This window comes from Somniosus microcephalus, chromosome 6 (genome assembly GCF_052327205.1).
Source record: "Somniosus microcephalus isolate GS21.2 chromosome 6, FLI_Smic_1.0, whole genome shotgun sequence".
Classification (NCBI taxonomy): domain Eukaryota; kingdom Metazoa; phylum Chordata; class Chondrichthyes; order Squaliformes; family Somniosidae; genus Somniosus; species Somniosus microcephalus.
Window position 1 is genome coordinate 228,359,826 of NC_140992.1, and position 14,162 is coordinate 228,373,987.

General features: G+C 43.9%; 1 protein-coding gene across 1 annotated transcript in view; it reads left to right on the forward strand.

Annotated features, from left to right (window-relative positions):
• Positions 1–14,162, forward strand: part of vps35 (VPS35 retromer complex component) — an 80,263-nt gene that overhangs the window by 22,899 nt on the left and 43,202 nt on the right. Inside the window, exons 5-7 of the mRNA XM_085991526.1 lie at positions 757–939; positions 7,652–7,865; positions 10,662–10,745. Coding sequence (XP_085847652.1) covers positions 757–939; positions 7,652–7,865; positions 10,662–10,745 — 481 coding nt within the window. The remainder of the gene's footprint in view (positions 1–756; positions 940–7,651; positions 7,866–10,661; positions 10,746–14,162) is intronic.

The following is a 14,162-nucleotide window of genomic DNA, read 5'->3' on the forward strand; positions in this document are numbered from 1 at the left end:
TAACCTCCGGATAAACCAAAGTTTCCTGTATTAATATTTGACTATTTCAAGGGAAAACAATGTTCTTTACTTGAGCAAGTGGGTCTGATGGGCTAAATTACCTTAAGTCATCTTTGCTTTTACTAGTTGTAATGCATTTTGATTCTTTGCCCACTAGTAAGGCTCAGGCAGCCAATCCATTACTCTGTACAGGAAACTTTTTTTTTATCCGGCACCGATGGGACCGGCGTGGTGCTGGTTGATCAAAAAGTCCGGATTACAGAGAGGTATACTTACCAAGGTACGAGAGCCCCGTACATGACCACAGGTGCAGGAGCCCCGGTTACACGGCACTTGTGCAGGAGTCCCGGTTACACGGCCACAGATCCAGGAGTCCCTGTTGCACAGCCACAGGTGCAGGAACCCTGGTTACACGGCCACGAATATATAGTAAAACTTACCTGAACCTACTCCTGAATTTTGCCGGTTAAAAGAGAGTTTCCTGTATATTAAGTTGCTTCCAGTGATTTTAAGTTGGTTAAATTTAATCAAATACAGATGCTGAAAATCACTGATCACAAATCTTCAGTTTACATTGACTGCTTTTAATATTTCAGCATATTTTATTGTAATTTAGATCACTTTTAATTTTTAAAATTTGCAAATGGGACTTTAACACATGGTGATGGGAAAACTTTGAAGAATCATGGCCCCAAATTGTTGCAAGGTAGAACATTTGTAACAAAGCTTATTGTGTCTTTTTTTTAACATGCTCAGCTACTTGCTCATCACTGTCGGAGTTGTCTACATTAAGTCATTTTCCCAGTCCAGGAAGGATATTCTTAAGGATCTGGTGGAAATGTGTCGTGGGGTACAGCATCCATTGCGAGGGCTATTCCTCAGGAACTATCTGCTTCAATGTACCAGAAATATTTTGCCAGATGAAGGGGAGGAGACTGAGTAAGTGGTAATTTTTAAAAATGTTAAAACAGCAAGGTTCTTTGTGGCTTGCAAAACTGTTAAATAATGTGAATACCTTTTTTGAATTTGGCTTGTCTGAGCATGGGTTGTGTTTGAAAGACAATTGAAGTAACCAACAAATTATGCAGTTGCGTCTATGTGTATATAAATGTGACACATCTACTATATTTTTCTCTCTTTAAATGTTTACTTTACGTTCACATATAGCTCATTGGGTGCTGGTTGCTCTCCAGTCCCTCATCCACGTTGGCATTATTCAGACGTGAGTATTGACCGTGCGTGCCAACACACTGCTCTACACTCTGAGGGGGCATCACAGTTGTGCCTGATAACATCCTGGCCCATTGCCCACATGTGTCCAGCATAAAATGCTGGCTAGTAATCCTGACTGATAATTGGGGGATGGGCAATAAATGCTGGTCTTGCCAGCAACGCCCACAACCTGTGAATGAATTTTTTTTTTTTTTTTTAAAGTGGAGGGATAAACCTGGTCACTCCAGGCCAATCGGTCTAATATCTGGTTGGAAAACGACTAGAGACCATTGTCAAGGACACAGTTAATTCTCACTTGGAGAAGCATGGGTTAATAAAGGACTGCCAGCATGGATTTGTTAATGGCAAATCGTGTCTGACTAGCCTGACTGAGTTCTTTGAAGTAATGGAGAGGGTTGATGAAGGTAGTGCAGTAAATGTTGTATATGTGGACTTTCAACAGGTTTTTGATTAAGTACCTCATAACAAACTTATTTGGAAAATAGAAGCACATGGTATTAAAGGAACTGTGATAATTAGGGTATGAAATTGGCTAAGGGATAGGAGGCAAAGAGTAGCGGTGAATGGATGTTTTTCTGACTGGGGAGAAGTATGCAGTGGGGTCCCCCAGGGGTCAGTATTAGGACCATTGCTTTTCTTGTATATAAATGATCTGTACTTGGGTATAGAGAGTACAATTTTGAAGTTTGCAGATGATACAAAACTTAGCAACGTAAAATAGTGAGTGATAGCGGACTTTAGGAAGATATAAGACAGATTGGTGAAATGGGCAGGTACATGCGGATAAGTGTGAAGTGATGCACTTTGGAAAAAACAACATGGAAAGGCAGTATAATCTAAATTGAACCTTGGGGTGCATATTCACAAGTCTTTGAAGGTGGCAGGGCAAGTTGATATGGTGTATGGGATACTTGGGTTTGTAAATGGGGGCATTGAATACAAAAACAGACTTTACAAATCTCTGGTTAGGCCTCAGCTGGAGTATTGTGTACAATTCTAGGCACCAGACTTGAGGAAGGATGTCAAGGCCCTGGAGAGGGCACAAAGGAGGTTTACTAGGATGAAACCAGGGATGAGGAAGTTCAGTTACGTGGAGAAGCTATGATTGTTCTCCTTGGAGCAGAGAAGGTTAAGGGGAGACCTAATAGCGGTATTCAATATAATGAGGGGCTTTTGATAGAGCAAGTAGGGAGAAACTATTTCCTCTGGCAAGTGGGTCGGTAACCAGAGGTCATAGATTTAAAATAATTGGTAAAAGAACTAGAGGGGAAATAAGAAATTTCTTTACACAGCGGGTTAAGGTCTGGAATGCAGATGGTACAGGATGGTGGAGTCGGATTCCATAGGCACTTTTAAAAGGAAATTGGACCTGTACTTGAAGAGGACTAATTTGTAAGTTTGTGGGGAAAATGCTGGGGTGTGGGACTAAATTGGGCAGCTCTTTCAAAGAGCCGGCACAGGCATGATGGACTGAATAGTCTCCTTTTGTGCTTTAAGATTCTATGATTCTAATTGGGCAAGATTATGCAATATATTGGCCTTACTATTGTAATGCAAACTTGACGCATTTTAGTGTAAATCAGGGTGGATTTACTTTAAAGATCGTTCAAAAATAGCAAGTAATTTGCTGTATACTTCAAAATTACATGGAATTTTTTTGCCACTGTAGAAGCAGGATAAAATTGAAACTAAAGGAAAAGGCATACACTAAGTACATAGACAATAAAGGAAAGGAATACAAAGAGGTTAGGAAAGAAGTAAAAAAAAAAACAATTAGGAAAGAAAAAAGGAACTACAAAGTTAAATTATCGAGGAATATGAAAAGAAATAGTTAAGCATTCTACAGGCACACAAATAACAAAGGAAAAATTAAACTCACAGATAATGACAGTGAAATGGCAGAAATGTTGAATAGTTACTTAGTTTCCTTGGTAAATGCTGAGGCTAACAAGGCGGGCATGACATTAGAAGAGGCGATCAACAACAGCAACTTACATTTATATTGCGCCTTTAACGTAGTGAAACGTCCCAAGGCACTTCAGAGGAGTGTTACCAAAAAAAAAGACATTTAAGATGGGAAGGGGGAAGGTAATTGATAAACTAATGAAACTTAGAAAGGATAAAACCCCTATAGATAGATTGCATCCACGCGTATTAAAAGAAGTTGGGGAAGAGATAGCAGAGGCACTATTACACGTATATAAAAATTCATTGGAAAAGGGAATAGTGCCAGAGGGACTATATTTAAAAAGGGAGATGGATCAAATCTAGGGAAGTATAGATCTGTTGGCTTAATGTAAGTGGCAGGAAAGATAATGGAATCATTACTCAAAGATGTACCGTAATAGAAAAACATTTGGAAACCGAAAATGTAAGAGAAGTCAGCACGGATTTCAGAAAGGTAGGTCATGCTTAATCAACCTTATTGAGTTCTTTGATGAAATAACAGAGTAGACAAGGGTAGTAATAATTGTAATATTTGTTTTTTTACAAAGCCCTTCGATAAAGTCAGAGCATGTGGAGTCAGCGTACAGGTAGCAGAATCGATAGCAAGCTGGCTAGCTACAAAACAGAAAACACAGTAGGGGTTAAGGGTAGCTACTCAGGCTGGCAAAAGGTGGGAAGTGGCGTTCAACAAGGATCAGTGCTGGGACCACTGTTCACAATTTACAGTAATGGTTTGGACTCCAGAATCGGAAGTACAATTTCAAAATTTGCGGACGACACTGAATTGAGAAGTGTAGTTAATACAAAGGAAGAATGCGACAAAATACAGGAAGACATTAATGAACTTGCAGAATGGGTGTGTAATTGACAAATTAATTTCAATATACTGTAGATAATTGTATGGTGGTGCATTTTGGTAGGAAGAATAAGGAGACCACATACTGCTTGGATAATGGGGTAGAGGAGCTAAGGGATCTTGGGTTACAGATACACAAATCACAAAGTAGCCATGCAGATTACTACGGCCATTTAAAAAAAAAAAAAAAAAAAAAAAAAAAACGAGCACTGGGGTTCACTTCTGGAGGTGTAAGGGGTTTTCTCCAATACTGGTCCCCCATTACACACAGTTCTTGGACGTCAGGATTTATAAGAACAAAATACACACGGCACAGGGTTTTGATTCAGCCTTTGATTCGTTCATTTATTACACACACACACACACTTCAAAAATGTGTGTGTGTCTCTAGCAGAGAACTCTTGATGGCTAATTGTCTCTCTTATTGTCCATTGATTAGAGATACCTTTCTGACAATGCAACCTTCCCAAGGTGACTGCATATGCTAGTTGTTGGTTTCTGTTAGCATTTGTATTCAAATGGTTCAAGGCCCGGCCCATTGTCTAGGCCTGCACTGATACTAGTTATTCTGGGGCCATCGTCTTCTTTAACAATATAACTTCTTAAGGTAAATGAATATGCAAATGTTCTTGTTCAGAAGCAATCGTATTTTAGATTGTCTGTGATCATTGATATCCAGTCTCTTGATGGTTCGTCTGCAATGTTTGAATTAACCCTTTATTGCCCATCTCTTTCTGTGGGCTGTGCAGTTCTGGGTTTTTATATTTCATAGTCCAATTTTTACCGTTGGCGGGGAGGAACAGATCCTACAAGGGATAGAATTGAAAAGCAGAGAAGTTATATTAAAATTGTATTGAACCTTGGTTAGACCATGATGTAGGTAAAGTGACCCACGTTGTCTCTTCACTTGAGTGGTAACAAAAATAGTCGTTGCTTCAGGTTCAATGCCTTTATTTCTTCAGTCAGTATGCAAAGCACTTTACAAGCAAAGTAGGTTAAACAGATACGAGTGCAGAAATGTAGACACGCATTTCACTATTCCCTTGTTGCACTCCTCCTTCTCCTTCTTAGGCAGTCCCTCGGAACCGAGGGTGACTTGCTTCCACATTAAAAATGAGTTCGCAGGTGACTGATGAGTCCAATGTGGGACCTGCAGTCTCTGTCACAGGTGGGGCAGACGGTGGTTGAAGAGGCAGGTGGGTGGGGTGCTTGGGTTGACGTGCGCTGCCTGCGCTTGGCTTCCGCTTGCTCCCGGCGAAGAGACTCGAGGTGTTTGGCGCCTTCCTGGATGCTTCTCCTCCACTTTGGGCCAGGGATTCCCAGGTGTCGGTGGGGATGTTGCACTTTTTCAAGGAGGCTTTGAGGGTGTCCTTGAAGCGTTTTCTCTGCCCACCTGGGGCTCTCTTGCCGTGCCGGAGCTCCGAATAGAGCGCTTGTTTTGGGAGTCTCGTATCGGGCATGCGGACAATGTGACCCGTTCATCGGAGCTGATTGAGCGTGGTCAGAGCTTCGATGCTGGGGATGTTGGCCTGAGCAAGAACACTGACGTTAGTGCGCCTATCCTGCCAATGGATTTTCAGGATCTTGTGGAGGCAGCGTTGGTGGTACCTCTCCAGTGCTTTGAGGTGCCTGCTGTACATGGTCCATGTCTCTGAGGCATACAGCAGGGCAGGTATCACTGCTGCCCTGTAGACCATGAGCTTAGTGCCGGGTTTGAGGTCCTGGTCTTCAAACACTCTCTTCCTCAGGCGACCGAAGGCTGCACTGGCACACTGAAGGCGGTGTTGGACTTCGTCATCGACGTCTGCCCTTGTTGAGAGTAGGCTCCCGGGGTATGGAAAGTGGTCCACGTTGTCCAAGGCCTTGTCGTGGATTTTGATAATCGGGGGGCAGCACTGTGTGGCGGGGGCACGTTGGTAGAGGACCTTTGTCTTACGGATGTTTATTGTAAGGCCCATGCTCTCGTATGCTTCGGTGAAGGTGTTTACGATGGTTTGGAGTTCGACCTCCGAGTGAGCGCAGACGCAAGCATCGTCTGCATACTGTAATTCGATGACAGAGGATGGGACGACCTTGGATCTGGACTGGAGGTGACGGAGGTTGAACAGTTTCCCGTTTGTTCTGTAAATTAGCTCCACTCCAGTGGGGAGCTTACTGAAGGTGAGATGGAGCATTGCAGCAAGGAAGATTGAGAAGAGCGTTGGTGCGATGACACAGCCTTGTTTGACCCCGGTTCGTACGTGAATTGGGTCTGTGGTGGAACCGTTGGTCAGGATCACGGTGCACTAACTCCCTAAGCGCGCACAGTCTGTTTTTGTATGATTCTTGTCCCCTTCGTAAACTCGAATTTGCCTCTTCTCCCTTGATTGGATTCCTTCTGTGATATGACACCTCCCCTTCAGTCACCTTCCCATGGTTTCCAGGCTGAACCAAGGCCCAAGCTCCATGGCACATTGCATCCCTTATCTCGTCTGTTCCCAACACCTAACCACTCTGCTCTTGTCAGTGTGAACAATAGAGTTTTACTTATTACACTGTCTTCAGCTGCATTTTCAATCTGGTTTCCTATGCAAATGTTGTAAAAAGTTCTTCTTTGGCAAGTTTTTCAAGGTCCAGGCACGATACTTACAATTAAGTTACTGTTGTTACCAAGCTTACATACAAGCTTGTGTGATTTCTATTTCTTATGCTAAGTTAACATTTAATTTTCCAGCAAGCTCTCTGCCAAGCTAGTTCATTTGGCTCATAAGTTAATTGTAATTACCTATATGAATATATAAAGAAAATACTTGTTAATAAACAAATGCACACTATCTTGTAGTGTTGCTCCCTATACTTTATGCTAAGCTAGCCTTAATATCTCATCAAGCTCTCTACCTCTTCCCTCTCCATGTTTCATCATGTACCATGTTCCAACAGACCACACTTGCAGTACTATGAACAGTTCTGGTCTCCATATTATAAAAAGGATATAAAGGCATTGGAGAAGGTACAAAAAAGATTCACAAGGGTGATACCAGAACTGAAGATATACTTATTGGAATGGCTGAACAGGCTGTAATGCTGTTTTGAAAAGAGAAGGTTGAGGGGTGACCTGATGAGAGGCCTTTATGTATACCCTATCAAACCCTTTCATTATCATAAAGAAAATGTTTCCACATGTTTTGTGGGGGGGGAGGTGCAAATAGCATTTAAGAGGAAGTTAGATAAGTGCATGAGAGAGAGAAATAGAATGATGTGCTGATAGAGTTAGATCAAGGAGGGTGGGAGGAGGTTCGTGTGGAGCATAAAGACCGGCATAGACCAGTTGGACCGAATGGCCTGATTCTGTGCTGTGCACTCGATGTAACAGTGATGCTGCTTTTTCTGTACTCTATACTGGAGCAAACCATAAACAAAGTACTTTGGTAAACACTGAACATGTTACAAAAATGTAAACCGGTGCTTTTTTTCTTCTGAGATTAGTTGGAATTAGTAAAAAAAAAATTAAAAAAAATTTGTAAGAGAATTTAAAGAGGCTATCACATTAATACTGAGCAAGATTTAAGATGACAAGTTATTCTGGTGTCTATGATGTATCACAGGTTTCAGCTGGCTTGTGTTTTTAAATTGCAGAGAAGTTGTTACTGGAGACATCAATGATTCCATGGACTTTGTGCTGCTGAACTTTGCAGAAATGAACAAACTCTGGGTGCGAATGCAGCACCAGGGTCACAGCAGAGACCGTGAAAAACGGGAACGTGAACGTCAGGAACTGCGAATCCTTGTTGGTACAAACCTAGTCCGACTTAGTCAGTTGGAAGGGGTTACTGTGGAGAGGTACAAACAGGTAAGAATTTGCTTCTGCACGTTTTGAAAGGATCTTGATATGACTATTTGTAATATCTGCCCAAAGAAGTCTGATGATGTAGTTTGAGATTCAGTGAAAAGTATAGTATAGCAAGGACTCTCTTTTTGTGCCCAACTTTATGAAGAATGTATCCTTTAATATGCAGAATGACCAGCTTAATATGAAGTGCTGGGTTTGTACTTCCGACAGAATTCTCAATCAGGAAAAATCCAGGTAATTTCCCAGGCTGTTTTGTGCACCTCTCGGTCACTGGTTCAGAGCAGCATGTGTGACACCAGGGAAAAGATTACCTGCAGTATGTCCCAGAAAGTTCAAGGAATGACGGATTCATTAAAAAAAAAAAAAAAAAATCTGCTCTGGCAGAATTGAACATATTGTCTGAAATGCTAGTGCTGCTTCTTTTTAAATGATGATGGTGCCTCAGTGTTCACTTTTTCTTCTTCCTCATCCCCGATCTCTCTCTCGCTGTTGGCTTCTGAATGTCTTTCAACCTGTGCTGTTTGAATTGGGGAAGCAGTTTGAGAAATCTCAAGTGGAATACATTTCAACTCTTTATCGTTGATGTACAGTTGAAATTGGAACTGTATGAGGAAATGTAGTAAAAGGAAGTGGTTTGCTAGGGCAGTGGCTAATATTTCAACAAGACTTAAATTTATATAGTATCTATAAAACGTCCTGAAGAGCTTCACATACAGTGTAATACGTTTAAGTACAGTGACTTTTGTAGGAAAATGTGGTAGCCATTTTGAATTCGGTGAGATCCCACAAAGAAACACATTACAGTAAATAGATCTGTTTTATGATGGTAATGATTGCGGGATGAATATTACTCGGAGGACTGGAATAATTTACAGGTCAGACCTACCAGAACAGGCAATTTGTGTCTCGGTGGGTACAGTAGCATAGTGGTAATGTTACTGGAGTAGTAACCCAAAGGCCTGGACTAATGATCCAGATAAATGAGTTCAAATCCCACTGTGGAAGCTGGGGAATTTAAATTCAGCAAATTAAATAAATCTGGAATAAAAAGTTGTATCAATAATGGTGACCATGAAACTACCAGATTCTTGTGAAAGCCTATCTGGTTCACTAATGTCCTTTTTAGGGAAGGAAATCTGCTGTCCATACCAATGTTCTCCCCCAATTTCTTTTTTTGGGGTATACAGCCCATTCACAGATTCGCACATGCACGAAATTTAATGCGCGGGACCGGCGGAGAGCTTGCGCAGCTTCGAGGGACCGCTGGTCCTTACTTGGTCCAGCCTATGTGACTCCAGACCCACAGCAATGTGGTTGACTCTTAACTGCCCTCTGAAATGGCCTAGCAAGCCAAGAATAAAATCAGACGGATAACCAGCATTGACCTAGGCATGACAAAGACACACCCAGCCCAGTCAACCCTGCAAAGTCCTCCTCACTGATGTCTGGGGACTTGTCCAAAATTGGGAGAGCCGTCCCACAGACTAGTCCAGCAACATCCTGACAGTCATACTCACAGAATCATACCTTTCAGCCAACGTCCCAGACTCCTCCATCTCCACCCCTGGGTATGTCCTGTCCCACCGGCCAGACAGACGCACCAGAGGTGACGGCACAGTGGTATACAGTCTGGAAGGAGTGGTCCTGGGAGTCCTCACCATTGACTCCAGACCCCATGAAGCCTCATGGTGTCAGGTCAAACAAGGGCAAGGCAACCTCCTGCTGATTCCCACCTACCACTCTCCCTCAGCTGATGAATCAGTACTCCTCCATGTTGAACACCACTTGGAAGAAGCACTGAGGGCAGCAAGGGCACAGAATGTACTCTGGGTGATGGACTTCAATGTCCATCATCAAGAGTGGCTCGGTAGCACCCCGACTGACCGAGTCCTGAAATACACAGCTGCCAGACTGGGCCTACAGCAGCTGGTGAGAGAACCAACATGAGGGAAAAACCTACTTGACCTCGTCCTCCCCAATCTACCTGTCGCAGATGCATCTGTCCATGACTGGAGTGACCACTGCACAATCCTTGTGGAGACCAAGTCCTGTCTTCACACTGAGGACACTCTCCATTGTGTTGTGTGGCACTACCACCATGCTAAATAGGATAGATTCAGAACAGCTCTAGCAGCTCAAAACTGGGCATCCATGAGGCGCTGTGGGCCATCAGTTGCAGCAGAATTGTATTACATCACAATTAGTAACCTCATGGCCCGGCATATTCATCAAGCCAGGGGGACCAATCCTGGTTCAAGGAAGAATATAGAAGAGCATGCCAGGAGCAGCGGCATACCTAAAAGGAGGTGCCAACCTGGTGAAGCTATAACACAGGACTACATGCATGCTAAACAGCGGAAGTAGCATGCTATAGACTGAGCTAAGCGATCCCACAACCAACGGATCAGATCAAAGCTCTGCAGTCCTGCCACATCCAGTTGTGAATGGTGGTGGACAATTAAACAACTAACGGGGGGAGGAGGAGGCTCTATGAACATCCCCATCCTCCATGATGGCGAAGCCCAGCACGTGAGGTTCACCACCCCCTTCTGAATGGCAATTAAGGATGGGCAATAAATGCTGGCCTTGCCAACGATGACAACATCCGTGAATTAATTTATAAAAAATGTAGCATTGCATCCACCTCTGACCATGTAGCACTTTGTGCGTTGGAGTGTCAGCCTAGATTATGACCTGAAACACCTGCTGTTGTGCTTAAACCCACAACTTTCGCCCAGAGGTGAGCATGCTCCCAACTGACCCACACTTCTAATTCTCATATTTTTTTTTCTCCAGATTGTGTTAACTGGAATACTGGAGCAAGTTGTAAACTGTAGGGATGGTTTGGCTCAGGAGTATCTCATGGAATGCATTATTCAGGTAAAGTTCTATTTATTTTGGTCTGTAGATGTTTTTCAAGTCAACGTGTTGAACTTTCATAGTCATAGAGTTATATAGCACAGAAAGAGGCCCTTCGGCCCATCGTGTATGCGCCGGCCATCAAGCCCTGTCTATTCTAATCCCATTTTCCAGAACTTGGTCCGTAGCCTTGTATGCTATGGCGTTTCAAGTGCTCATCTAAATGTTCCTTGAATGTTGAGGGTTCTTGCCTCTACCACCCTTTTGGGCAATGAGTTCCAGATTCCAGCCACCCTCTGGGTGACAAAGTTTTTCCTCAAATCCCCTCTTAAACCTCTTGCCCCTTACCTTGAAACTATGCCCCCTGGTTATTGACCCCTCTACTAAGGGGAAAAGCTCCTTTCTATGCCCCTCATAATTTTGTACACCTCAATCAGATCCCCCCTTGGCCTTCTCTGCTCTAAGGAAAACAACCCCAGCCTGTCCAGTCTCTTCATAGCTGAAGCGCTCCAGCCCAGGTAACATCCTGGTGAATCTCCTCTGCACCCTCTCCAATACAATCACATCCCTCCTATAGTGTGGCGACCAGAACTGCACACAGTATTCCAGCTGTGGCCTAACAAGCGTTTTGTACAGCTCCATCATAACCTCCCAATATAAGTATCCCATATGCCTTTTTAAGCACCTTATCTACCTGCCCTGCTGCCTTCAGGGATCTATGTACATGCACACCAAGGTCCCTCTGATCCTCTGTCCATCCTAGGGTCTTGCCATTCATTGTGTATTCCCTTGCCTTGTTAGTCCTCCCAAAATGCATCACCTCACACTTTGCCACTGTTCTGCCCATCTAACCATCCTGTCTATATCGTTCTGTAGCCTGAGGCTTCCCTCCTTGCTATTTACCACTCCACCAATTTTTGTGTCATCTACGAACTTACTGATCATACCTCCTACATTCATATCTAAATTATTAATGTACACTGCAAACCGCAAAGGACCCAGCACCGATCCCTGCGGTACACCACTGGACACAGGCTTCCAGTCACAAAAACAACCTTCGACCATCACCCTGTGCCTCCTGCCACTAAGCCAATTTTGGATCCGATGTGCCAAATTGCCCTGGATCCCATGGGCTCTTACCTTCTTGACCAGTGTCCCATGTGGGACTTTGTCAAAAGCCTTACTGAAGTCCATGTAGACTACATCAACTGCACTACCCTCATCCACACACCTAGTCACCCCCTTGAAAAATTCAATCAAATTAGTTAGGCATGATCTCCCCCTGACAAAGCCATGCTGACTATCCTTGATTAATCCTTCCCTCTCCAAGTGGAGACTAATTCTGTCCCTCAGAATTTTTTCCAATAATTTCCCTACCACTGATGTTAGGCTCACTGGCCTGCAATTCCCTGGTTTATCCCTGCTACCCTTCTTGAATAATGGTACTACGTTAGCTGTTCTCCAGTCCTCTGGCACCTCCCCTGTGGCCAGAGAGGTTCCGAAAATTTGTGTCAGAGCCCCTGCAATCTCCTCCCTTGCCTCACACAGCAGCCTGGGATACATCTTGTCGGGGCCTGGGGATTTATCCACTTTTAAGCCCGCTAAAACCGCTAGTACCTCCTCCCTCTCAATACTAATTTATTCAAGTAGATCACAATCCCCCTGCCTGATTTCTATGCCTACATCGTACTTCTCCATGGTGAACACATGCAAAATATTCATTTAAAACCTCACCTACATCTTCCAGCTCTACACACAGATTGCCACTTTGGTCCCTAATGGGCCCTACTCTTTCCCTGGTTATTCTCTTGCCCTTAATATACTTATAAAACACCTTGGGATTTTCCTTTATTTTGCCCGCCAGTGTTTTTTCATGCCCCCTCTTTGCTCTCCTAATTTCTTTTTTAAGTACCCCCTTGCACTTTCTATACTCCTCCAGGGCTTCCACTGTTTAGTCCTTTGTATCTGCCAAAAGTCTCCCTTTTTTTCCCGAATCCATTCTTGTATATCCCTTGACATCCAGGGTTTGTTGGTCTCACCTTTGACCTTTACGGGAACATGTTGGCATTGTACTCTTTCCTTTCTGAAAGACTCCCACTGCTCTGATGTGGATTTTCCTACAAGTAGCTGATTCCAGTCCACTTTGGCCAGATCCTGCCAGATCATATTAAAATCGGCCTTCCCCCCCCAATTTAGAACCTTTATTTCCGGTCCATCTTTGTCCTTTTCCATGACTACCTTAAATCTCACCGAATTATGGTGACTGTCACCAAAATGCTCTCCTACTGACACTTCTACCACTTGCCCAGCTACATTCCCTAGAATTAGGTCCAGTACCGTCCCCTCTCTCGTAGGACTTTCTACATGCTGGCTCAAAAAGCTCTCCTGGATGCACTTTAAGGATTCCGCACCCTCTTAGCCTTTCACACTCTGACTATCCCAGTTAATATTGAGGAAGTTGAAATCCCCTACTATTATTGCCCTATTATTTCTACACTTCTGAGATTTGCCTACATATCTGTTCCTCTATCTCCCCTGACTGGGGGCCTATAGTACACTCCCAGCAAAGTGCTTGCTCCATTTTTGGCCTCCTTAGAGGAACCTGCTAAGATATCATCCCTCCTTACAGCAGTAATTGACTCCTTTGATTAATATTGCGACACCCCGCCCTCTGTCGCTTGAAGATTCTATACCCCAGAATATTGAGCTGCCAGTTCTGCCCCTCCCTCAACCATATCTCTGTGATAGCAACAATATCATACTCCCATGTGTTCATCAACACCTTCAATTCATCTGCCTCACTCGCAAGACTCCTTGCATTAAAATAAATGCCATCGAGCCTTGCCATACTCCCTTGTGCTGTTACATATTTGCTCTGCCTTCCAGGTTGACTTGTTTTTTCCTCTATATTTGGCTGTGCATCACCCCCTACTATAGCTCCACTCCGTATCCCATCCCCTTGCCAAGATAGTTTAAACCTCCCCCCCCCCCCCCCAAAATAGTACTAGCAAACCTCCCCACAAGGATGTTGGTCCGGTTCAGGTGCAACCCGTCCGACTTGTACAGATCCCACCTTCCCCAGAAGCAGACCCAATGATCCAGGAAACAAGCCCTCCCTCCTGCACCAACTCTTTAGCCACTCATTCATCTGCTCTATCCTCCTATTCCTATAATCACTAGCACGTGGCACCGGGAGTAATCCAGAGATTACAACCTTTGAGGTCCTGCTTTTTAATCTGCTACCTAGCTCCCTAAATTCTTGTTGCAGGACCTCATCCCTCTGTCTACCCATGTCGTTGGTACCAATGTGAACCACGACCTCTGACTGTTAGCCCTCCCCCTTCAGAATGCCCTGCAGCCGTTCAGTGACATCCTTTACCCCGGCACCAGGGAGGCAACATACCATCCTGGAGTCACGTCTGCGGCCACAGAAATGTC